The following is a 26343-nucleotide window of genomic DNA, read 5'->3' on the forward strand; positions in this document are numbered from 1 at the left end:
TAATAACGGATCATGCACCGTTGGTATGGTTAGCACGTAACAAGGACTCAAATCAAAGAGTACTAAGGTGGTTCCTTTCCCTCCAGCCCTTCTCTTTTAAAACTGTTCACAATCCTGGGAAGCTGCTGTCACAAGCCGATTATTTATCCAGGGCACAAACCCTTCCCGAACGTAAGGGTTTAGTAGAGGGGGTGTGACGTTCTGCTGTAAGTTTTATACAAACTAGTACCGAGTAGTGAAGGTATTGAGAACCAGGAAGTCCCTACTGTATGGCCTTTCCTCTAATGCCTGCAAACTTTTCTTGTTGGTTGCCTAGGAGACGAGAGAGCGTGAGGACGAGAGCGAGAAGGACGGTTTATCGTGGGCGTACTGAAGAGGGGGAAAAAAAACCATGAACAGCTGAGTGGGAAGCGGGCCTGTGTCTGTGTGAAAACGCCCAGGAGTGTGAAGCTGGTCGAAGCGAGAGATCGACACTTGATTCCGGAGCACTGTTCCCCGACCACCGAGGCCGTATAATTACGAGGAAAAAAGGAAACTGACGATGTACATTTCGCCGAACCCGATGCGAAGTCAGTTTCAGCCGTCAGCTGTTACAAACAAGTCTGACTGAAACCACACAGTCGGAGGGGGGGGGGGGGGGGGGGAGGAGAGGAGGAGAGGAGGAGAGGAGGAGGAGGAGGAGGAGGAGGAGGAGGAGGAGGAGGAGGAGGAGGAGGAGGAGGAGGAGGAGGAGGAGGAGGAGGAGGAGGAGGAGGAGGAGGAGAGAGAGAGAGAGAGACTCTCACTCTACCGCTTTACTCGCATGCAGAGTACAGAATATACGACCGTTGTCGTTCGATAGACAGTAATGAAGTTGACGCCGTTGCGTCTGTTTTTTTTTTTTTACTATCAACCAAGTTGAAAGGATTATAAAAGTTTAAATACGCGCCGTTGCGCAATCAACGTTTGGGAGCTGTTAGAAAAAAGGTTAAAGCTTATACAAGTATGGGGAAATAGCACCCAGGCACTCTAATGTGTACTAGAAGAGCATATGTTTAAGAAAAAGCGATGAACTGAACTGTTCGATAACTAAACTAAAGAGAAGTGATTCGTTATGAAAGGGGGAGAGAACATTCCCATCTGAGAACAGCTGTACACAAAGGGGAAGCTGAATCCCACTACAGTCAAAGGCTACATCAGTACTCTTTAACAAGAAGACACATATTCAAAAGAAAGAGCTGAGCAAGAGAGAGAAAAGGAAAGATAAAGAGTTAAAAAAAAACCAAGACAAAGAAAAAAATAAAGAGAAATAAGAAAAGGAATCCTGAAGGAGAATTATATGCTTTTAACTGAAGTTTGAAACTTTGTAAAGAAAAACTTATAGACTCTTACCTGAACTGTTGACTAAACCTCCATCTACCTGAAGTTTGAAGTCCTCAAGAGAAATTGTATCCTTTTCAATACCTAAAGAGAAAGAAAATACATATTAAGTTAATAAAAGAATTGGATTATCGTTATAATCCAAACAACCTATGTATTGGCTCTGAGTATTATTCATGTCTTAAAGGTCATTCTCACACACAGATATCGTCACACGCCAAGTAGACTACATTCCATGTTTCACAAACTTCCTCCCAGCTGTCTCAAATGTGGCGCCGATCAAGCTCCCCACATTCATATGATCTGGTTTTGCCCACGTCTGACGCAATACTGGACCGAAATATGCTCCACATTGTCGACCATACTGGACCACACTATAGACCCCCTCCCCAATGCGCTGCCTATTCCACGACTTTCCCCAGTTGGGACGTGATTCTAAGAAGCTAGCTGGACTCTGCATGGTACTGGCTGTGCGCTGCATATTGATGTGCTGGCTTCGCCCTAGAGCTCCCACATATGCACAGTGTCTCAGGTCAGTCACGTGGGCGCACAATACCGAAGAGGCCTGGGGTACATTGCAACATCCACACTCGAGACAGAGGGATATTTGGCGGCAGTTCCACAGTTATATGTCCGCCTTTACCTTGAACGCAAATACTGAATCCTCTTCCCCCTCCCGCTCCCCCCAGTAATGCCACCCTGTGAATTGTGTTCTATTCAATCCTGGTTCTGCCACATTACATAGAATCCAACCCTCTTAATGTGTACGGAATCCTGAAACTGTACTGTAATGTATGCATTGTGTAAAAGTGTATTATGTTGTTGCACTGTGACAATCTCTGTTTGCCCGTGTGTTGTCAAGTCAAATAAATAAAGGTTAAAAAGCAACCATAAAAAATGCATGTCCCACCTTCCCAGAAGAACCAGAGATAAACATGGGGTTGGGATATATATTTACAGGTGGGATGCGGAAAATCAAAGCCTCTGCTCTATATAAAGTTATAGTTCAGACGTGCCCAGCAGGGAACCACACAGCCAAAAATAAGTGGGAACAAGATCTGGGGCAGCAAATAGAAGACCACGAATGGACACAGATATGCATATTGACCAAACACATATGATGTAACTCTAGATACAAACTAATACATTATAAAATAGTACACAGGACACACTATAGCCCTGTAAGACTCAAACGCATCTACCCGCTGCTCCGGGAACCTGCCTGACGTGCCAAACCGAAGACGCAGATATCTACCATATGCTCTGGGCATGGATAAAACTGAGAGACTACTGGGCAGAAGTTTGCACAGCTCTGGGTGAAATGGCAGACCAGCTCATGGAATGGACACCTCGGTTGGGCGAGGTGGGGAAGATGAACCCGACATCTTCGAAAACGTTTGAGCTTGAGCCTGTTGATAGCCAAAAGGGCAATATTAATTAAGTGGAAAAGCGATGCTCCGCCAACCGAGGCTGACTGGGACAGAGATATGTTATGGACAAATGACACAGAGGAGCTATATATAGACTCGGTACTACCCTCTTCCAGACCCAGAAACATATGGGCCAGATACCAACAGTACCTATCGAAACCGAAAACCCAGACTCGAACTGGAAGTGATTATGTACAATGTAATGATAGAAATCTTGAACATTTATGTATGTGCTATTCCTGTGTGCAGTAATAAAGTTTTTTTTTAAAAAAAAAGCTGCAGCCTCTCCTTCTGCTCCGGCAGATGAAGAAGATGGGAGGATTGACTCGTTGGGTAGAAGAGTATTTATTGGAGGAAGTATGGCACTAAAATCTACCAATGCTACCAGTGCATTAGCAAAATACACACATAACTTTGGGGTGTGGCTGCTCTGGCAGTAGAACATCTACCAGAGGGAGAAGAGAGAGGAGGCTTTTTAAGCCTGCTACAAGATGACAAAGATGCCATGAGGCAATCTATACAATCTAGTTTGGATACAGTGGACTCTGTCAGTAGAGCCATGGCTGCCAGCACAGTACAGACTCATGTCTTGGCTAAGAAAATCAGGATTTTCAGCGGATGTCCCGTCATGTCTGCTAGACATGCCATTTGACGGTACTCCCCTGTTTGGGGAGACGGCTGATAGCAGTCTGGAAAAACTGCAAGCTTGTAAAATGCAGCTGCAGCAATAAAACAACCTCAAATTACAGGTCAAGGATGGAGAGGTCGTTCTTTTTGTTTCTGTTACTCCTTATCTAGAGGAAGGGGTCAGTTTGCATGAAGAGGTTAAAGGTGACCCTTTCGTGGAAGAGGTAGAGGAGGAAGGACTCCCCGTCAACACCCGCACAGTTACCCTCAGCTGCAGCTGGAACAGCAAAATGACTTTCACCCACAAATCTGTGGTAGGGGGCAGACTGTCTTACCATGTCCGGAGTTTGTGAAGCATAACATCGGATGCATGTGCAATGCAAACAGTGGCAGACACTTACTGCCTTTGATCCCTAAAAAGATCTCCCGATTGCCCCCCAAGAGCAAGAGCAACCTTGGTTCCAGATCCACTCCTCCAACAGGAGATTCTCACCCTATTGGAGAAAGGTCTGATAGAATTGGTACCTGTAGCAGAGAGTAATACAGGTTGGTACTCTCCTTACTTTCTAATACCCAAGAAGGACAGAGGAGTGCGACCCAACTTGGACTTGAGATGCTTGAACAAGTTCCTCAGGAAGGACAAGTTCAAGTTGGTAACTCTTTCACAGATCCTTCATGCCCTTCGACTCCAGGATTGGTTGGTGTCATTGGACCTTCAAAATGCTTACTTTCATGTGCACAGAAAGTACCTGATGTTTTCGTATGTCGGTTCTCATTATCAGTTTCAAGCTCTGCCATTCGGGCTCACCTCGGCCCTGAGGGTTTTCACCAAGCTCCTGGCAGTGGTGGCAGTAAGTCTAAGGAGGGAGGGAATTCACATCTACCTCTACCTGGACTACTGGTTGATCAGAGCTGTTTCTCCGGAACAGTGTCAGTCATCTCAGGCGCACCTGCCACTTCCTGCACAAGCTGGGCCTCTCCCTGAACTTCAAGAAGTCCCATTTGACACTCTCTCTGAAGCTTCAATTTATTGGAGCAGTCCTGGACTCAGCCTCAGGAAAAACTTCACCACCCGAGTTTAAGGGCTCAACATATTTTGCAGATGGTCCAAAGATTTCAGAGTGCCTGACGTCTTCCGACCTACGACTTCCTAAGGTTGCTCAGCCTCATGGCATCCTTCCCTTCAGTGGGCTCTCAGATCCCAGTGGTCTCAATTCTCTGGCAGAATGACATACCTTCTCCAGGTCCTGACAAAGGTCGCCCAGGATCTCCTGTGGTGGGCCAGCCGAGAGAATGTGATGAAAGGAGAACCCTTTTGGCAACCATGGCCGGAAGAGACAGTTGTGACAGATGCCTCCCTCACAGGATGGGGAGCGCATATGAAAGATATTTCAATCAGCGGACACTGGTCTCAGTCGGAGTCTAGACTCATATCAACCTTTTGGAGCTGAGGGCAATCAGACTAGCACAGATGGCCTTCCTGCCCGCAATACATGGGAAAAGTGTCCTGATAATGACGGACAACACAGTGACCATGCATTACCTCAACAAAAGAGGGGCCATAGGGTCACTGCCCTTGTGCAGAGAGGCAATGCAGCTCTAGTTCTAGGTACTAAGGGAAGGAATAACTTTTCTGGAAGTTCATCTGGCCAGAGAAAAGAACACAGCGGCGGACGCTCTGATCAGGCAGAGCACAATCTCCCACGAGCGGGAACTAGCTCAGGAGGTCCTTCAAGAGATCTTCACCCTTTGGGGAACCCCTCAAGTGGATCTGTTCCCAACCAGTCTCAACCGGAAGTGTGAGTTGTTCTGCTCCAGGGAATCTCCCCAAAGAAGATCCCTAGGGGACACGTTTGTAGTGGACTGGGAATTTCCACTCCTGTATGCGTTTCCGCCAGTCCCCATCCTTCCTCATGTAATACGGAAGTTGAGGAAGTTCGGGGAGACCATGATCCTTATTGCTCCAGACTGGGCCAGGAGAACGCGGTACCTGGACCTTCTAGAGATGGCCATCTGCCTTCCAATTTTTCTTCCCCAAAAAGAGGACCTACTCTCGCAAGAGGAAGGTCACATTCTTCACCCAGAGGTCAGGACTCTCAACCTTCCCGCTTGGTGTCTGAAAGGGTGAGATATAAGGATAGGGACCTTCCGGAGGAGGTAATGGAAGTGTTGCTTTCGGCAAGAAGACCAGCAACTAAATACCTGTACCGCTGCCCTTGGAATAGATTTTGCAGCTGGTGGAGGGAAAAGAAACTAGATCCTTTCTCATGTAAACTTCCTCAGGTTTTGTCTTTCTTACTTCACTTGACCCATTCTGGGTTGCAAATAGCCATGGTGAAGGGATATTTAGCAGCCCTATCAATTTTCAAAAGATCTCCGGATGAGGGATCATACTTCAAAGTGCTGATTGTGATACAATTTCTGAAAGGCTTAACACATTTGTTTCCGCCTGCTCCCTTCATCGTGCCATCTTGGGAGCTAAATAAAATGGCTTATGGGAGCTCCCTTTGAGCCTTTATGTTTGTGCCCTTTAAGGATGCTCATTATAAAAACTGCTTTTTTAGTAGCCATCACATCTGCCCGTAGGGTAAGTGAGCTATAGGCTCTATCTTCCAAACAACTGTTCACAACCTTCTTTAAGGTTAAGGTAGTTTTAAGGCTTAAGTCCTCTTTCCCACCAAAAGTTGTCAGTATTTCATTTTGCACAGCGTATTTCACTACCATCTTTTTATCCTCCTCCTGATCCATCTAAGGAGGAAGAGAGACTAAATTGCCTAGAACTGAAGAAGGTACTAAGTTTCTATATTACAAGAACTGCAAGTATTCGCCAAGATGATGAGCTTTTCATTTGTTATGCTGGTCAAAGATTAGGCTTAGCAGTCGGAAAACAAGCCATCTCTAGATGAATTGTTGTGTATAACTGAGTATTATACGTTGGCAGGCAAGGATTCGCCCGAAGTTCTGAGGTCTCATTACACTAGAGGGGTGGCTGCTTCCTTGGCTCCAGAAAGAGGTGTACAAGTGAGGGACATTTGGAGAGCGGCAACATGGAAGTCCCTGCATACATTTAGTAAATTATATTGTGTAAATTCTTTTTCAGGAGCGGAAGGCAAATTTGGCAAAGCTGTCCTACATAATATTAACAAATAAAGTACATTCTTGGCACCCTCCGCCTAACTGATGCTGCTTTGGGAGTCTATCAAAGATGAGGAATACATGGGAGGACACAATCCATTCGAAGAACAAGTTACTTACCCGTGGTAACGTTCTTTCGATTGGATGTTCCTCTCACTCCTTTTTTTAGATGCTCCTCTCACTCCTCGTCTTTTACTCCATAGGGCTTCATGTGTTTTTGTGATGTGTGTTACACAGCACCCTCAGTGCAGTAACACAGAGGTGTCATAGTGACTCCCCAGTATAGACTCCATACCCTGGGACTGACTACCGTCTCCCAGGGCATGTAAAGTCACCATTGACTTTACTAGTCTTAAATCCTGAACAGAACCAGTACAAACCATCATATTGTGGACGTACTGGCTGAGGCAATTCAATTGCCCCGGGGTCTGTTAGTCGAGGGGATCACGTCTCTGTCCCCCCTGATCGAGTTGGTGGCAGTGGATACTACTTTTTATATTCAACAGCGAATATTTCTCTATGGGATTTTCCCATTGTTCGAGGCTACTATCTTAATTATTTAATTACAATAGCCTCGAACATACTGCTGGTTTATTTAATTATTATTAATTATCCGGTTGGTATTTTTTGCCAAAACTCGGTCCTAAAATGGCGTTTGTGTTCTCTTCTGTGACTGCAACCCAAGTCGAGCCCTTTGTCCAACTTTTTTGGCGGGCTTCTCCACAGAAGCCCTCCAAAGTGGTGCCACTCTGTCTGGGGTACTTAGGAGGGGTGGAGGGGGATTTAGGCACCCTGGACTGAGTTGCCTAGGCAACTCAAGCCGCACTCCGTCTTGATTGGCCCAAGTGCAGGACGGCTCACCACTTAGCATGTTTGAGTGACAGCTAGGCTGAATGAATGGGGGTTTTCTGCATAAAAGCAGGGCTTTGGGGACTGGAACTTCAGAAGTCGCCACAGGACCTAAGAATCCGAAGAGGGAGAAGCTGAGCCGACCGGCCATGACGACACCACCAGTGGAGCCCTGCTGGACCGTTTCACCACTTTTCCCAACGACAGAGGAGATCTCCCGCCGGAGAGTCTTCTTCCTTTGACTGGTGGGGATAACCAGTTTCACCGTCTTTTCACCTTCCCGACGCATCTCGTGGCCACCTTGCCTGTTCCAAGCACCCCGGCAACTGGAATACCACGTTTTACCACGACCGCGAAATAAAGGGTAATACCCTTAACCGGAAAACTAAGCGGCTGGTTTCTTCCCTGGCAGCGCAACGACTTTCATCTTTCCTCCAAGTCGAGATCTTCTCTTCGACAACGAGACTTGCACCCGCTGCCAGGAACAACTGCCACCGCTGGAGGATCCTTCCCACATAAGGTACCGTGTCCCGCCTGGCTTCCCTTGCCACCGACGGTACGGGGTAGATTTAGCCCCAGGCTTTCGAACCTGGTTTAGCCTGGGACACCCTGGCTAAACTTTTCTGAGCCTCTCTAAACTCTTTTCGAACTCTCTGCAAGACTTTCTAAGCCTAGTGTAACTGTGTGATCTTGGGCGCATTTGTGCTCTGCTCTCTCTAAGAGTGGGCCCAGCATATGGACTTTGGCTCATAAGTGACTTTTGCTCTTCTGCCCTGCTAATAGTGTTCCTAAATCTTAGAGTGGTGTATCGTTCCATATTCTGTCTTTTTCCCTCCCTTCTTCATGAACTTATTGGAGTGCCATCTATAGTTAAGCGCTCACCTCTGTATGGAAATAAGTGGTGGTAACTAAGACTTATCTGATAAGGACTAAGGGTTGTATATATTGTAATAGTAACTGTGTTTAGAGTGTTTTACAATAAGAGTGCTGGAGTGTTTCAAACAGTGTGTTTTTAAATAAATAATTATATACTTTGATACCAAATCTCTGGTCAGTGTTTGCTTGTATCATTGTGTCTGAGTGCCTATTTTGTATACTTTGCATACTGCCTAACTCTTCTTGAGGGAAGTCTGACTGCTCAGCCACAGCTACCAGGTAAATCTGGGTGGTACAGACTGCTACCAAGTGGGTTTACTGCTAACACCTGTAGTCCCAAATCTTTTGCAGTGTTCCCAAAGGGAACTGCACAGGTTTCTGCCTAACATGTTGCTTTTGTTTTATTTACTTTGACCTGAAACAGATATTCTGAAATGTTAGTACAAAGTTTTACTTAACTTTGAATAGTAAACTGCCATTCTAAAAGTATTACCAAAGTGAATAATGCATTGGTTTTCCCTTAAGTTAATTATTGTGTGTTATAGTACTTACATTTTAACTTTACCTGAGTGTATATTTAAAAATAACCATTGTTTTCATGTCACTTTAGTGTGTCAGTGTTTCTTTTGGCCTATGTGTATCCTCCAAGTTCTTTTTACCACCTACAGCCCTGTTCTCCCTCCTAAAATAATCCTAGCTGCTCAGCCATTGCTACCAACATATTTGTGTGGTTCATGCCTATTCTAAGCGTTGGAGCCCTGTGTCCCAAGTGAGAGTCTTCAAAAGTCTTACCCAAGGTGGACTTTTGTAAAACTATCTAACAAACGTCACACTAGGGATAGTATTACAAACACACCCCGTCAACGTCCCTTTTTGAACTTTGAAAACAAGTCATGCAATAATCTGCACCCACCACTACATGTCGGCCTATGCAAAGCATGAGAATCCAAGCAGATTCAAGCATCAGATTTATGATTACGGTATGTAATGTATGATATATGGAGGACCCTGTTCTATTGGAAGACGGGCAGTTTATTTACCCACTGAAGGATTCCTGCCATTTGTAGGTCGTTGAATTTTAAGGGCTTGATATGTCCATACTCGATAAACACTTGTCCTATGCTCATCTCCAGTTATATTTTCCACTAGTGGGACACCTCCGTCCCCCTGCTGGCCTCTCTTGGGGCTGTACCAGGCCTCCTATGCTAGGGCCAGCTCCAGGCCATTTTCTACAGACTTCCTCTTCTACACAATGCTGTTATCCGGAAGGTATTGAGACGCCACTATCCTGCCTCATCTGCTCTTCTGAATTGTCCTGGGTTTTACCCACCATGTCGTCTGTGAGACTGTTTTCTCTTGTTGGGCTGCCTTTTGTTGTTCCTTGAGCTCGGGCAACCTCCTTTACTGGGTTCTACTATCCTTCTGGAGTCCTCATCATTGCTTTTGCTTGTGGTTTGAGAATCCCATTCATGGGAAGGGTGCTTGTTCTTCTTTTTTCATTGTCTGGGTTGTGGTTTGGATCCTGTAAACTGAGCCTGAAAAGAAGACTTCCACTCCCTGGGTTGTTTTGGGATTCTTGAACTGATGTTTTGGTAACCGTTTACATGAGTACCTACATCTGGGCCCTGAGTGGGTGGGTGGGTTGTTCTTGATACTTACCCTCAGTGTTGGCCATGGACCTTGGGTAATATGTTGTGCACATGGTCCTTAAACACATTTTCCTACTGACTTCCTTTGGGGCTGAATCCTGTTATGCTGCAATTCCTTTCAGGGCTCTTTAGAAGAGATCCAGAAGCAGGGTGGAAAACTAAGGGTCTCCTTTGCCATCCCTTGGGTGTGTTTACTGCCTGATCCACACCTGTGGGGTAGAATGGAGGTTTACCTCACTTTTCACCGTACATGCACATCTTCCTATTAACTTTGTCTCTTTGACTTCTGTGGGAGCATTTTACTCACCTGAAAATCTTGCAAGGTTACTTTGAAGGTATTTACCTGGCCCTGGACTGTTTCCTGTGTCCATCACTGGTTCCAGTGAGTTTTAGGCCAAAGGCTTTTAACTTGGACTTTTGATTTTAGATGCATTTTGTATTCCACCTCTGCCCATCTTGGTGCTCTCTCCTTAAATGTAGCCTTATGGTGGCCTCTGGCTGTGTCTTAAAATTGTCATCCCCCCTCCTCTAGCGTCTACATTGACTATATAAGGGGTGCACTTGTATTTTCCCCAAATACTATGTCTTGGAGGTTTAGGGTCACACTGACTGTTACTTTTGTCTTCTGAGGTACCGTAACGACTATTGATTGTGTGGTTTAATGTCCGGTTCCCCTCTCTTTCCGCCCCTGATCTCTATATTTAACGTATCTATCACTAGGCAGTGGATACACATAGTATTGGAGTGGGTACTGACAATTTACTTTTTTATACACACTAAGTATTTTTACTGTGTGTTAGGTCTACTTAAAGTACGTCCTTCCCTTTTGGGTTGGGTGTACTGACCTGCCTTAAGGTTGGTGGTTGTACAGCCTTCACTCATCAGAGGGTTGTATGAAACCACCTTAACATGTTGGCAAACTATTTTGACAGGTAGGACACCTGTAATGTGTATAAAATATGTAGCTTATCTAATGAATTGAATGGAAAACTTCCAATGCAAGAGTCTGGAGTGTTGGGCAGAAACCTGTGCAGTTCCCTTAGGGGCCACTGCAAAAGATTTAAGACTACAGGTGTTTGGCAGTAAACCCACTTGGTAGCAGTCTGTACCACACAGATTCACTTGGTAGCTGTGGCTGAGCAGTCTGACTTCCCTCGAGAAGAGTTAGGCAGTATATAGAGTATACACAATAGGTACAGAGATACAGTAGTACAAGCAAACACTGACCAGAGCTTTGGTGTAAAAGTATATAATTATTTATTTAAAGACACACTTATAAATAACACTAGCACAAAGAGGTAAGTAAATGCAGCACACAGTCACTATTATATAGATATATATATATACAACCCTAATTACTTATTAGACAGGTCTTAGTGAGAAACACCACTTATTTTCAGGCAGAGGTGAGCGCTTAACATAAGATGGCACTCTAATAAGTTATAGAAAAAGGGAGGGAAAAGGCAGGGTTATGGAAGCACACAAATTTCAATACTTTTTAAAGAACCACAGTAAGGCAGGATAGGCAGAGTTCTACTGGAGAGCAAGGAAGTCAATTGCAAGGCCCACTCTTGGAGAGAGCAAGCAGAAGGGGTCCAGGTTCACACAGTGGGGTTATGCCCAAAGAGTCTTGTAGATAGTTTGCACACAAAGAATGAAATGAAAGTCAGGAAAAGTTAGCTAGGTTGTCCCAGGCCAGCCCAGGTTAGAAAGTCGAGGCTTTACTGACACCCCGAACGATCTGTCGCAAGGGAAGCCAGGCTGGACACAGTACCTTAAGTGGGAAGGAAGCTCCAGCGGGGGCAGTTGTTCCTGGCAGCGAATGCAAGTCGGTGTTTCGTCCAGAGGAAGAGGGGGTCTCGCCGTGGAGGAAAGATGAAGATCATTGCACTGCCAGGGAAGAAACCAGCCGCGGAGTTCTTCGGTTAAAAGGTACTACCCTTCTATTCGCGGTAGTGGTAAACCGTGGTATTCCGGTTGCCGGGGTGCTTGGCACGGGCGAGACGGCCACGAGATGCTCCAGGAAGGTGAAAAGAAGGCAAAACTAGTTATCCCCACCAGTCAAAGGAAGAAGACTCTCCGGACTGGAGATCTCCTCTGTCGTCGGCAAAAGTGGTGAGACGGTTCAGCAGAGCTCCTCCGGTGGTGTCGTGGTTGCAGGTCGGCTCAGCTTCTCCCTCCTCGGATTCTTAGGTCCTGTGGCGACTTCTGAAGTTCCAGTCCCCAAAGCCCTGCTTTTATGCAGCAAACCCCCATTCATTCAGCCTAGCTGTCAATCAAACATGCTAAGTGGTGAGCCGGTCGGCTCACCACTTGGGCCAATCGCACAAGAGTGCGACTTGAGTTGCCAAGGCAACTCAGTCCAGGGTGCCTAAACCCCCTCCCACGCCCCTGTGGTACCCAGAGTGGCACCACTTTTGGAGGCTTCTGTGGAGAAGCCTGCCAAAAAGTGGAACAAAGGGCTCGACTTGGGTTGGAGTCACAGAAGACAACACAAATGCCATTTTAGAATCGAGTTCTGGCAAAAAATACCAACCGGTGAATTAATATTAAATAAATAAACCAGCGGTATGTTCGAGGCTATAAGAATTAAATAATTAAAGTTGGTAGCCTCGAACAATGGGAAAATCCCATAGAGATATATTCGCGGTCGAATATAAAAAGTAGTATCCACTGCCACCAGCCAAAACTCGATCAGGGGGGACGGAGACTGCCCCCTCGAACAACAGACCCCGGGGCAATCGAATTGCCCCGACCAGTACGTCCACAATATGATGGTTTGTACTGGTTTCTGTTCATAATTTGGGACTAGTAAAGCCAATGGTGACTTTACATGCCCTGGGAGAAAGTAGTCAGTCCCAGGGTATGGAGTCTGTTTGGGGGTCGTTACAACACACCTGATTTACGGCAGAGGGTGCTTTGTAACCCACATCAAAAACACATGAGACCCTACGTAGTAAAAGACCCCATAGCCCATAAAACACATGGAAAGACAAAGGAACACCTCAAATCATGTCTAAGAGTGGGAGTAAAAGAGTTTCACTCTTAGCAGGAGAAAAAAATAAACCCCAAAAATACAGCAAAGCTGCTGGGGGACTCACTAGGTTTGGGAAATTAGCCTTTACAGAGAATTCTCCCTAACATGGAGTAACATCTTTCAGAATTTAGAGACTTAAAATTGTTGATGCCCAAGTGTGTGACTTAGCAGAGACATGTTAAATCAGTGTAGATCTCTCACTATATGGGCAATGTTTTGTTGACATAACAAATAAAAACATATATTTTAATCACGTAGCCACGGTTGAAAATTCTGCAGCATTGCCACCCTCGATAATAGCTGGTGTTAGGACGTGGCCGTTCATATCATCTTTAAAACATAGGGTTAAAATTTGAGCAGACCTCGGGCTTCTCAATAAACGCAGCCAAATCAAAGGGGCTGAACCTGTCCGAAACCCCTGAGGTATTAAATGCCTTACAGAACAAATTCTCCCTCAGCTGGGAGACCGCCAAAATAACATACCTGGGAGTGTCCTTGACTGCAAGTTACTCTGGACTAGCGAAGGCCAATATTTCCCCACTATTTAAAGAAGCTAAGGAATCACTACTAAAATGGGGCCCCCAGGAAATTTCCTGGCTGGGGCGAATGTCAGCTGTTAAAATGACCCTATTACCTCGCCTTCTCTACGTATTCCAGGCGCTCCCAATTTATATCCCAGAGCGAGACCTACAAGACCTCCAGAAAGCTATATCCCAATTCATCTGGCAAGGTAAAACACCTAGAATACAGCGCAAGATCCTCATTAGAAGTAGACAGCTTGGCGGTCTGGGGCTCCCGTCTACGGTAAGATACTATCGTGCATCTCAGCCCCTATCCTGACATGGGCGCTCCAAGAGGACCCCCCTAAGTGGCGAGATATAGAACAGACACTCACTGCGACCCCCCTATCTCATCTCCCTTTCCTGCCACGGGAAGCGTGAGCCTCCCAATTCCCACTCCTCCCAACCACGTGCGCCTCACTCAGATGCTGGGACAGACAGCTCACCCTAAGAGGACTGACCCCGGGCCTGGGCCCTATGACCCCGATCACACAGAACCCCATCTTTACCCCGGGGCTTCAACCTAGATCCTATCATAAATGGTCGGGAAACAAAACCCTGAGGCTGCAGGAGACATACGCGGACGGTGTCCCCTTAACATTTATCCAGTGTAAGGAGAAATTTAACCTCCCAGAATCCGAAAGGTTTAAATACATCCAACTTAGGCACTGGATCACCAACCCACTAGTAAGGAAAGCCGCCAGCAGACCCCCCATAGGTCTCGAACTAACTGCGATCGAAGGTCAACGTGCCCATAATGTAGCTACATGCTATCGCCTCACAGAAATAGCCCCAGAGGAGGGGGAACTACCGTACATGGCATCATGGGGGAAAGAGCTGGGGAAAGAGATCTCTCCTGAATCGTGGCAGAGAATCTGGGCCAGAGCACACAAGTCCTCCAGATGCACGGCAGTGAGGGAATGTGCACTCAAAATATGCTATAGATGGTATTTCACTCCGCAGAGACTGCATGCTATGAATGTTGAATACCCCGAGACTTGTTGGCGCGGGTGCGGGGCGAAAGGGGACTTGGGTCACATGTGGTGGCACTGCCCAACCATTCAATCTTTTTGGCTGGAGATTCGCTCCAAAATTAAAGACATCTCCGGATTCCTCCTCCCACTGGACCCAATGTTGATGGTCCTGGGAGATTCTCCTGAGGATGGGTCATACCCGCAATCCGGCCCCAGAGCACAGCTCATTACCCAGCTACTGATGGCAGCCCGCCTTACGCGCACGCGCTTTTGGAAAGAGCCGGAGGGCCCCTGTATTGCTCAATGGTGGGTCAAGGTCTGGGAAATCTTGGGAATGGAGAAACTAACAGCCACATTACTGAATCGAACGGACAAATTTCGACAAATCTGGGGCCCTTTTTTAGACCACATGGAAGATAAGGAACATATGTTCTTCCAACCAAAACCAATCAAATGCCTCCTCCAGCCCTGAGGATCACACTAAAAACAAGGTACAGGGCTGATCTAACACCAGAACTTGACCATACTGGCTACCAAGAATAACACCCGGACCACGGGGGGGGTATGCAGGTGGAAAAGAATGGGGGGGTCCTTCCCTTTTTTTTTTTTTTTCCCTCTTCTTTTCTTTTCTCTCCTTCCTTTATAAACAATTGCAGCAACACTTCCCCGGGAGTAACAATGATTACAAAGGCATAATAATGCTTAAAAATGAAATGTCAACTCACTGTTAAATTAATCACTCTCAGCGCTACTCGTTGAGCTTTAGGCAGGAGAATAATGATGTAATGTTGAACTGCACTCAAATATCCTTGCCATTGTTTATTCTGTTAATAGTTTGCATTGTGTACTGATATTTCAATAAAAATGATTTTGACAAAAAAAAAAACATAGGGTTAAAAAGGCGCTTGGTTTGGGAGGTCTTACATGCCCAGAACCTCCATATTTCAATGTGGTAAGCAATGGCGGGGGGTAGGGTGGTGCATAATATTGAATCTTCAAATGTCCATCTGGTGAACTATAGTCATTGTTCTGCATTGTACTGTTTAAAACAATGTATGGAACTTCAGGTTTCAATCCATTTCAAACTGAACGTATTTGATCTCCGTTTGGACTTTTCACACAGGCTTTAGTGCAAGAGTTAGACCAAGAGCGAGAGAGAAGGTGGAAAGCAGAACAAATTGTCACAAAATTAACAGATCACATCAAAGAGTTGCAAAGCCAATCAAAGGAAGAAAAAGACATCAATAGCATGGCTGTATACACCACTGATAGGTAAGCAAATATTTGTACTGCAAAGCAATTTTCACTCTCCCATGCCTTTTTGTAGTGTTCAAATGTTGCCACTTAAGATAACAATGGCAACCTAAGAATTTTTACAAATTGTATTTGTATTTATTGTGTTTATATAGCGCTTTCATCCAAAGCGCTTTACATTATAACAACAAAAACATAGAACATTGTAAATTGCTTCTACTGTTATAATCATGAATCCAACCAATAAAAAGCAGTAAGTAGAGCAGTTAATCTGTGAGGGAAGGAGGCCACCAGGGGGCGCACAGGCAATGGCTGCCTGAGCGTACAGCTCCCGCTGAGGCCTGGCCGTTTCGGAGGATTGAGCCCCCCCGAACCCTCCCATGCGAACTCAACGTGGCGACTCAGCGTTGATTCCCCGTCCCCCCCCCCCCCCCCCCCCCCGGGCACCCTAGGCTCGAAAGAGCGACCCCCGAGAACCCAGTGGAGCCTGAGATCAGGCCCCGACGCACACGAGGGGAGAAGGGAAAAACAAGGCCTGGGCGGCCGCGGCTCCAGAGGAACGGAGGTGTTTCACCAAGGCCGCGTGGAGGCCCGGACTGAGAGCACGGACCCGGAGCGCGAGGTGAGCCCTCATCCCCCTGACCCCGAGGCCGTCGGGAGGTGGGGGATTGGGGGACAGGAGCGGTGGAGCCCCCACTCATTGGGACGGGTTGTCGCTGAGCTCTGGACAGCCTGAAAAAGTTAAGGCGGGCCGGGAGGTGCCGTTCCCACCAGAAGAGCGAGTGGAGGGAGCGCGAACACGCCCACTTCAGTCATGGAGGGATCCGCAGGCACTAAGTGAGGATGGCGAGGTGGAGTAGCCAGGCCCTTTGACCATTCCCTCCCCCGCGGGAGACACCGAGGGGGCCCGGGTGTGAGTCCCCCGCCCGGCGATGGCGGGGCGTATGCCCGCCCAACACCGGTACCCCCCGCAGCAGCAGAACCACACCAGAACCACACCAGGGGCGGGTGGGGAGAGACCCAGCCCCGGCCCCCCCCCCTCTCTCTCGCTGGCCCCCCCAGGAGGAAAATCACTGGATGCCTCTCGACGGTGGGGGACTGGGGGTGACCAGATGAACTGGCGGAAAACATTGCAGGAATTTTGCTTTCAGGAGGCTGTGAGTAGCATCCAAGGTACGACCCTCAGGAGCGAAATGGCCCAGCCGGAGGCCCTGGCACCCTCCACAGCGGCAATGGAAAAGGGTTTCACCTCGATCCTGCAGGAGATCAGGGACATGCGCTCGGAGATCGCCCAGAAATCTGAAAAAATTGACCAGAGGGTGGATAAGGTCGAGGACAGACTACTACAGGTGGAGACCAACCAATCCTCATCTGCGTCCCAAGAAATACAAATGGACATGAGGCTAGCTGCCCTGGAGAAGAGAGACGAAGAGCGGGCCAGGCAGATGGACGACTTTGAAAATAGGGAACGGAGGAACAACCTCAGGATCTTTGGGGTCCCGGAATCGGAAGGAGAAACGGAGAGAGACATCACCCGCACGTTGAGAGACATCATCACCATCCTGTTTGCGGAGGAGATGATGACCGAACTCACATTTGATAGAGTGCACAGGGTGGGGGGCAGAGCGGGGGGCCCTAGGTCGATCCTGGTCCAGTTCCATTACTACTCAGAAAAGACAAAAGTGCTGGAGGAGGCCAGAAAAGTCCGGGAGATCACTTATAATAACACTCAGATCTCAATATACCAGGATCTTTCGGCCTACACATTGGCCAAAAGCAGAATGTGCCGCCCCTAATGCAACTGCTTAAGGAGAAAGGGGTGCGATACAGATGGGGAGACCCCTTCTCCCTGACCTTCGAATATATGGGTCAAAGGTCAACCCTGATCACGGAAGACGACATAAGGGGAGCCATCCAGGACTACGTAGTGGACTCAAACCCCCGGAGGGACCCATCGGGCCTGGATACGGGCAGACCAAGCAGCTCTGGCCCATCGGGAGACCGGAGAAGGGAAACGGGAGCAAGGAAATTCAGAAAAATGAATACACCATCGCCAGCGAAGGACGGAGAGCGGAACGACTCTGAGGACTGAGGACGGGGGCATCCCATCGGGCTCCAAAATGGTTTAGTGGTGTCTTGGAAGTTCAATTACTCACAGCGTCCCCACGAACAGCAAGTATAAGGGGGCCAGGGAGGGGTCGCTGCAATCAGGGTGTAGGGGGGGGGCTCAAGACGATGAGCTTTACACAGATGGCCGGGCCGAGGTGGGTAGGCTGGTGGTTCGGCCAAAGCCAGCGATGGCAGAACTAATTGGCTGGATGCCGGGGAGGGGGGATACACGACAGTTGGGTTTGTTCAGTTCGGGACGGGAATTGGGGGGCATTTGGGGAAAAGTTTCAGGCCCACCCAGGGGAGCGGGAAGGGAGGAATGGGGGGGCACAATTTGAATTCAAGGTAGCACGCAGGAAAGGGTGGTGAGAATATGTCGACAGGGAGAGGAGCGACCTTAGATAATGGCTGAAAGTCTGCCGGCCCTGGGAGTGGGTTCCCTTAACGTGCGGGGCCTAAACACCCCCACAAAGAGGTCCCTGGTCTGTAGGGAATTTAGGAGGGCTAACCTTGACTCTCTTCTTACAAGAAACTCACGGGGAAGGAGCCCAAGATGCGGGGGGAGGAATAGGGGAGGTTTCTTGCGCATCCCACAGGGTAAAAAAAGAGGGGTAGCCATCCTCCTGGCGAGAAATGTTGGTTTAGAAAAAGAGGACATACTGAAAGACCCTGAGGGCTGTTACTTGTTGGTACGAGGGTCCCTGGAGGGCGCCCCACTTACCCTAGCGGTGGTATACGGCCCAAATGAAGGTCAAGCCCAATTCTGGGAGGAGGTGGGGGAGAAACTCAAGCTTTTTGTCCGGGGTGTGTTGGTGGTGGGGGAGATTTCAACATGGTCCTGGATCCAACCCAGGACAGGAAACGCGTTGGTCCCCAGTCATCCAGGGCAACGGAGGAGTCCATGGCTCGGACCTTCCAAAGGGTTAACTCAGGGCTGGGTCTTGTGGACACGGTCCCGACTCCCAGAACGGGAGCCCCCTCCTTCACATACTATTCAGCCATTCACTCATCTTTTTCCAGAATAGATTACATCTTAGTGGACGAGACCCTGCACCCATTCGTCACTGGCCACAAAGTCGACCCTGTCACCTGGTCGGACCACGACATGGTCCAAACCACCATTGCAAGGGGCTGGCTAAGCGACCGTAGGGGACGATGGAAGTGCGACGACTCTCTGTTGAAGGATGAGGTCCGCGCGCAGGAGGTGCTAGACGCAATAACAGAATTCTTCGAGTTTAATAACAATGGGGAGTTAGGTCCGCACACCCTATGGGACGCCTTCAAGGTGACCCTAAGGGGACTCCTTATCAAAATGGGTGCCCAAAATAAGAGTAAGGGAGGCCCAGGAAAAATCACTGAGGGAGAAAATAGCTAAACTCCAACCGGGGGGTCCCCCTGCAGATCCATTGGATCGATATCAGCTAGCCACGCTGGCCGACTATAGGCTCCAGTTGAAAGATCTCCTCCTGCACAAAACGGAACGGAGTCTGCAACTGGTTAAGCAAAAGTACTATGAAAAGGGGGACAGGGCGGATAGGGTCCTGGCCTGGAAACTGAGGGAGGTGCAGAGAAGCAGAATGGTGAAAGCAGTAAAGAATGAAGAGGGGTTAATAGGCCACGACACTCCCCACATAGGAGAGGCATTCCGCTGATACTACGAAAAACTATACTCATCAGAATATAACGGGGGTGACGCGGAGATAGAAGGGTTCCTGAACTCAATACAAATGCTGGCCCTGACTAGGGAGATGGCAGAGGGGTTGGAGGGCCTGGTGACCGAGGATGAGGTGGAACACACAATCAGCGGGATGAAGGTGGGCACTTCCCCGGGCGAGGATGGCTTCACAGTCTACTTTTATAAAAGGTTTTGCTCGACCTTAGCCCCGCACTTAGTGAAGGTCTTCAACGCAGTACTAGGGGGGGGGGGCCCTCCCAGACTGAATGATGGAGGCCATAATTGTGGTATTGCCCAAGGAATGGAAGGACCCCACGGAGTGCTCCTCCTACCACCCGATATCCCTGTTGAACATCGATGTTAAGGTCCTAGCCAAGGTAATCGGGAGGCGGATGGAGGAGATACTACCGAAACTGATCCATGGGGACCAGGTAGGATTTATAAGGGGAAGACAGGGCTCAGACAACATCCGTAAAAACCATCGACTTGTTCCACCACGCCCAGGAGTCGGACCTCGATGCGAGCGTCCTCTCCCTGGACTCAGAAAAGGCATTCGATAGGGTCGAGTGGAGATACATGGAACTCCTCCTCCAGAAAAAGGGATTTGGCGCACATATCGGGGGATGGGTGACTGCACTATATAGAGCTCCGATGGCAAGGGTACAAGTGAATGGCAGGTTATCGGATCCCTTGCCCCTGTCACGGGGCACAAGACACGGATGACCACTGTCCCCCCCTGAAATATGTCCTTACAATTGAGACCCTGGCCATAGCAGTGAGATCACACCCGGATATCAAAGGGGTTAAGAGGGGCAAAGTGAAATTTAAGCTTTCCCTGTTCGCGGACGACATCTTGGCTTACCTGGTGGACCCCAGCTCCTCCCTCCCCCCTCCTGTCTCTGGTGGGCGAATTTGGGCCCTTCTCGGGGCTGAAGATTAATGCGTCTAAATCAGGACCCCGGGCTTCGACTCTGTGGGTGTACTTAACGGTATAGCAGTGGGTAAGGTCTCTATCCGATACCTGGGCGTCCTCCTCACCAGGGTTTTATCAAAACTCGCCCCTCCCAACTATGACCCCATTTTAGCAGGTATTACCGCAGACCTCAGGAGGTGGGGCTCAATGATTCTGTCCTGGTACGGCCGCATGACGGCAGTGAAGATGAATGTACTGCCGCGTCTGCTGTATCTCTTCACCTCCCTCCCAACCAGCGTCTCTGACCAAACCTTTAGGACTCTGCAGAATGCGGTCCGTGAGTTTATTTGGCAGGGCAGGACCCCGAGGACCGCGAAGGCGGTCCTGACACTGCCGAGAGAAGAGGGAGGGTTTGGCTTACCAGAATTCCAACTTTATTTCCGCGCCGCCCAACTGCGCGTCCTCCTGGAGCACATGAGGGAAGGAATGGGCACCTACTGGTCCTACTTGGAGTATATGGATGCCCACCCTCTTAAAGTTCGAGATCTCCTCTGGGCCCCGCGCAGGTTCATCCCGAACAGACTTAAAACCCATCCTACCCTGGGAGTTCTCTGGGTAATCTGGAGGGAGGGCCCCCAGACAGCACACCTAAGGTCGTGGCCATCTCCGATGTCCTCACTCTGGGGACAACCCCTCAATATGGGTAGTAGGGGGTTCCACAAGGCACAGGCCTGGTCCGACTCGGGACTGGAATGTGCGGGGCAGTTTTTCCAGGAGGGGGAATTCCTACTATACGAGGATCTGAGGGACGCTATTGGGCAGGGGTCCCTCTCCATATTCGAATATCTCCGCCTGAAGGGCATTCTTTGTGACCAATCATGGGGTCAGAACCTGAAGAGACAGCTAACCCCCTTTGAGAAACTACTTGACACAGTGACCTCCAGGAAGGGAACGGTGTCAGGGATGGACAGGATCCTGAACACTGCTAATTTAGTGGAGAGACGGGGTTTCCGCGCATTTTGGAATGACCTGGCAGGAGAGGTGATCTTGGAGGACGCCTGGTCTCGGATATTTAAAATGGCATTCCATGGGAATTTATTCACAGCCGACTTGGAACACAACTTTAAGATCTTGCAGGGGTGGCACAGAGACCCCGTAAAGTTATCAAAAATGTTCACGGGAGTGTCCCCCATGCTCCAAGGGGGTGCGGCCAGACAGGATCGAGGGGCCACATGTAGTGGCACTGCCCAAAAGTACAGGCGTATTAGGATAGGGTCAGGGGCTGGATTGCTGAAGTCACTGAGGAATTGCTCCCCCAGAACCCTCGGACATTTAAAGGTACCCCAGAATGTGGGAAACAATGCTGAGGGCGGGAAGGGTGGCCCTGGCTCAGAAATGGAAGAGCCCGGAGACCCCCTCAAAGGAGGATTGGCTAAAAAAAATGGAAAAATATGTTCTTAATGGACAAGCTAATGGCAATGATGAACAATGACTCTGGTGCATTCCAAGAGAACTGGTATGGGGTGCAGCAGACCTGGGGATGGGGATGTCCACTGACCGGTAGGGGCCCGGGGCGGGGCCCGGTGAGACGGGACTGGGAGGAACCAAAGACTGAACAGGTGCCCACGGCCCGGGGACAGGCGGTCGAATCACAGCCATAGATGATTGTCGACGTTCACACTCTTTACCAAGCTCCAGACACAAATGAACAGTTTGACTCCCAAAATTACAGTTCATGTTTGATTAAGGGCTTAGGGAGGTGGGCATGTTTTGGGGTGGGGGGAGGCAGGGAGGGGAGGCCGGGTTCATTGGGCCTGTCATATGTACTTCTTTTGAACATGCATGGAGCCCGTTTGTTATATTAAGAAAATGCTAATAAAACCAAAGTTTAAAAAAAAATCAAATTGGTGAGGGAAGAGGGAAGGGGTGAGGAAGGGAAGGAGGAGGGGAAAAACAAGGGGTATACGGGTGATAGTGAGGGAGGATAAGGGGAAGGGGGAGCGAAGAGAGGATCAAAGGGAAGATTCGAGGGACGGGGAGAGAATGAGAGGTGGGGGAAGGTTTCAAGGCGGGGAATGGAGAAGGAGAGATTTCAGGGAAGTGCGAAAGGAGGAAAAGGTAGGTATAGAGCGGATTGAGAGTGGTAAGTAGTTCCAGTGCAAGGGGGTTAGGAGCTGAAAGGAGCGGAAACGGGAGGAGGCACATGGGGAAGGGGGGACGGTGAGAAGGAAGTGGTCCGCTGTACGGAGGGAGCGGGAGGGATTATAGAAAGAGAGGAGAGAGGGAGCCAGATCATGGAGAGATTTAAAGACTGGACAGAGGAAATGAAATTTAAATTGGGAGTGAAAGGGAAGCCAGCCAAGGGAGGAGAGCGAAGAAGAAATGGAGTCATGCGGGGCAAGGAGACAGAGGGTACGGACAGCTGAGTGGTAGGTAGATTTGAGGGGAGCAAGAGGAGAAGCAGGTATTCCAAAGAGTAGGGGGGAAGCAATAGAAGAGGCGAGAGAAGATGAGGGAGGAGATTAAAAGTTCTGTTGCATGGAAGGTAAGAGAGGAGCGGACTTTGTGCTACAAAGCAGGTTTATCTGTTCTCTCTTTCATATTGTTGAAATGTCAGCACTTGAGGAGATTCTGCCCACAAAGACTTTTTACCTAGACTATTTATACATACTACAACATCGAAACACCATCTGAGGCGAGCTTAATAAGAAAATGCCTAGTACACACACAATAAAGTTTATTGGGCCTATTGTTGCCCATCCATCTCAACTTCTATTTTGAATCCTCGGAACCCTGCCCCAAGAAACACAATTAAAGTGCATCTAACCCAATTGGTGACATAATGAGAAGCAAACATTTAGCCTTTGGGACACACTCATTGCCAAAGAATGTACAGATCAACTGCTATAAGCTTTAATATAATATACATACTCATTCCCCTATGTGAGGAGACAGGAATGAGACACAGACACAGAAGACTCATGGTTTTGGTTATACACTTTTATTCAAAATAATAAGGGGTTGGGAAACGCCTCACTATCCCTAATCTAGGAGGTATTTCCCTACCTCAACCAAAACCTAAGGGGTCTGTCCTTTGTCAAAATGTGCAAAGTAAAATACGTCCTGTGTCTGAAATCCTATTCTGGCCCTCACACTCTAAAAACGAACTCTAAAGTGCAAAGGATAGTGTCTCTAGATCTCAAGGTGCACAAATGTCCGACTTTGACAAGATGTAAATCCACTGAAAAGGTTCCAAATAGATCAAATTCACAGTTCCATGGAATGACTCCCTTCTCCTGGTTCACTTTACCAATATGAAAAGTTAAAACAAAGAATAACCAAGTTCTTTAGAACCCCAAGAGAATAGATCCCTCCTCTTGGTGCATTTAACAGTTCTCAGGGAAATGTTTCTTCCTCAGTTTTCTCTTCACATTTCAAATAGTTTAGAATCCTAGGACAATGGGACTTTCTTGGGATTCTCCTTCCACTATCTTCACTGTTGACTTTGCCTGGTGTGCTCTCCTGCCAGGACTTTCTCACAATTAAATTTATTACACTTTACAATCCTTTACAATGAGTTTTTCTTTTATCCATGAAACAATATTTGGCCATTGTTGGCGTATTGTTCCTCGTTTAACAATGTTCATTTAAATAATGCATCTCTTTCATACAATGGGCCTCTGCACCTTTTTCCTGTGTGTTCATGTTTACTTGGCTTTCTTTCACAATGACTTTGCTTTCTCTTTTAAGATGCCGGTTCAACAACCCCTTCATGGCATAGCTTACAGGTATGTTAGTTTCTTCACAGATTTCACTTTGCTCGCGTGCTGCTTCTATGATGCGTCGCACACTCTTGGGCAACCCGGCAACCCTTCCGTTTTCCCTGGGCTTACTAGGTGCTTTTAGTGTCCGCAGCCTTCTCTGTTTCGGTTCCCTTTGGGTTGCTGGCTGGCGTGCAGCCCGTTAGCCTCTGCGCCCCCTCAACATATCTGTATACGATTCCTGCTGCCTTGACCTCTCTGGGGCGGCAAGCCGTCTGTTGTGTTCTTACTATTTTTCCAAAGATTATTCCAATTTTAGGTCTATTACCAATGTACCGTTCTTTTTGAGAATTTTGGATAAAGTGGCCACATTGCAGCTCCAAGAGTTTTTGGAAAAATCTGGAGCTTTTCACCCTAGACAATCTGACTTCAGACCAATTATGGTACTGAGAGCGCATTGCTAGATGTGAAATCGGAGATGCTTCAGGTCATGGATAAAGGCACGGTCGGGCTGCTGATTTTGTTGGACTTACCAGCAGCCTTTGACCTTGTCGACCATGATGAGTTGCTGGACAGGTTGAGGGTTTCGAGTGGAATATCGGGTAATGCCCTGGCATGGATTAAATCCTTTTTGACAGGTCGCTAGTCACAGATTGTCTGGGCCAATGCACGATCTCCTGAGGAACTCCTGAAATGCAGTGTCCCTCAGGTTGCTTGCATGTCCCCATGCCTTTTCAATGTGTACTGTCGCTCACTGTGTGATCTGTTGGTCGGGCTGGGTGTTCATTTTACCAATTATGCTGATGACACCCAGCTAGTGTTCGAAATGAGCGGCAAGTACACAGAGGACTCAAACTATAAACAAAGTGTATACTGCCATCCAACAATGGCTGCTTATAAACCGCACGTGCCTAAATGCCAAGCAAACTGAGATGATGATTTTTGGCTCCTCTCAGGCAAGATCCAAGTTAGACTCACAATATGCAGCTTTTTGTTTGGAAGGCCACGTTATAACAACTATGGATATAGTCAAGACACTGGGAGTTATCTTTGAGTCTTTCCTGAATATTAATGCCAACACCGAGAGTGTTGTGAATAAGGCACAGAATACTCTTAACCTTGTGTCACAGGCAAATTGTGCCACTTTGGTACGTGCTCTTGTGATGCTTCGGTTGGACTACTGTAATGTCCTGATGTTGGGATCCAGTAACAACAACCTCAGATGACTCCAAGTCCGTCAAAATTATGCGGTTCGCATCGTCAAGGATATACCAAGACACAAGCCTATTTCTGCCCACAAGAGAAACCTTCACTGGCTCCCGGTGGAGGCCTGCATCCAGTTCAAGGCTTTAACATTAGTGCATGAATGCATAAATGGACAAGCCCCTAGTTATGTCAAAGAAATTGTCAAAATGTGCACTCCGACTGGGCTCACTAGATCTAGCAAAGGAATCCGCATCTCAGCTCCACAGAGCAAGAGGGCCAGAGGTCTGGGTAGGTCCTTTATCTCCCAGATTGCTGCCTAGTGGTATAGGCTTCTTATGTCTCTACGTGCCAAAACTAATTTTATGAAGTTCCGGAAGGGAGTTGAAACGATTGTCTTTGGGTGTTCCGCTTCCGTGTGCTTCTATAACCTGACATCTACTATCCGCTCTTTCTCTTCTTGCGCCTTGATGCCTGCAGGCTTTCGGCACATTGCAAGTGCAAATGTGCAAATAATATATTCTGTACATAATTAGGACATGATGGAACATTTCCCTTGTAAGGTTCTTTGTGGAATTGTTTGTGCTTGGTTTACATTCTGTCAGTTGATGGACTCTGAGTCCTGCGACAACCTGTTATGCAGAAATTATAATTTATTCAGGAACTTATCAGTGCCAGGATTTATTAACACTGATCAGCTTTATAACACTGGCAACGAAGATGGGAAGATGGCTAGAGATCGGATTCTGAGAAATGGAGAGGTTGGGAAATGCAGGTATGACAGGGTACAGTGTTGTAGAGTCACTGCATTTGTGTGTGGGGCATAGGTGAGAATTCTTTTGCCAAGGCAGGGGAAAAAAGTATGGTGAAGTTTTCATTGGTCAAAATTGTGGAGAAGGATCTTGGTAATGCCATGAGAATGATGGGTGGTG

The 26343-nt window shown here is 47.9% G+C and overlaps 1 protein-coding gene across 3 annotated transcripts in view; it reads left to right on the plus strand.

Annotated features, from left to right (window-relative positions):
• LRRCC1 (leucine rich repeat and coiled-coil centrosomal protein 1) overlaps nucleotides 1–26343 on the plus strand; it is a 1358299-nt gene that overhangs the window by 325040 nt on the left and 1006916 nt on the right. For all 3 annotated transcript variants that reach the window (XR_011278636.1, XM_069621288.1, XM_069621287.1), the window contains exon 9: nucleotides 15620–15768. Coding sequence is in view for 2 of the 3 variants with exons in the window: in XM_069621288.1 (XP_069477389.1) it covers nucleotides 15620–15768 (149 nt within the window). In the remaining variant the exon portion in view is untranslated. The remainder of the gene's footprint in view (nucleotides 1–15619; nucleotides 15769–26343) is intronic.

This window comes from Ambystoma mexicanum, chromosome 5q (genome assembly GCF_040938575.1).
Source record: "Ambystoma mexicanum isolate Mex_15411 chromosome 5q, UKY_AmexF1_1, whole genome shotgun sequence".
NCBI lineage: Eukaryota > Metazoa > Chordata > Amphibia > Caudata > Ambystomatidae > Ambystoma > Ambystoma mexicanum.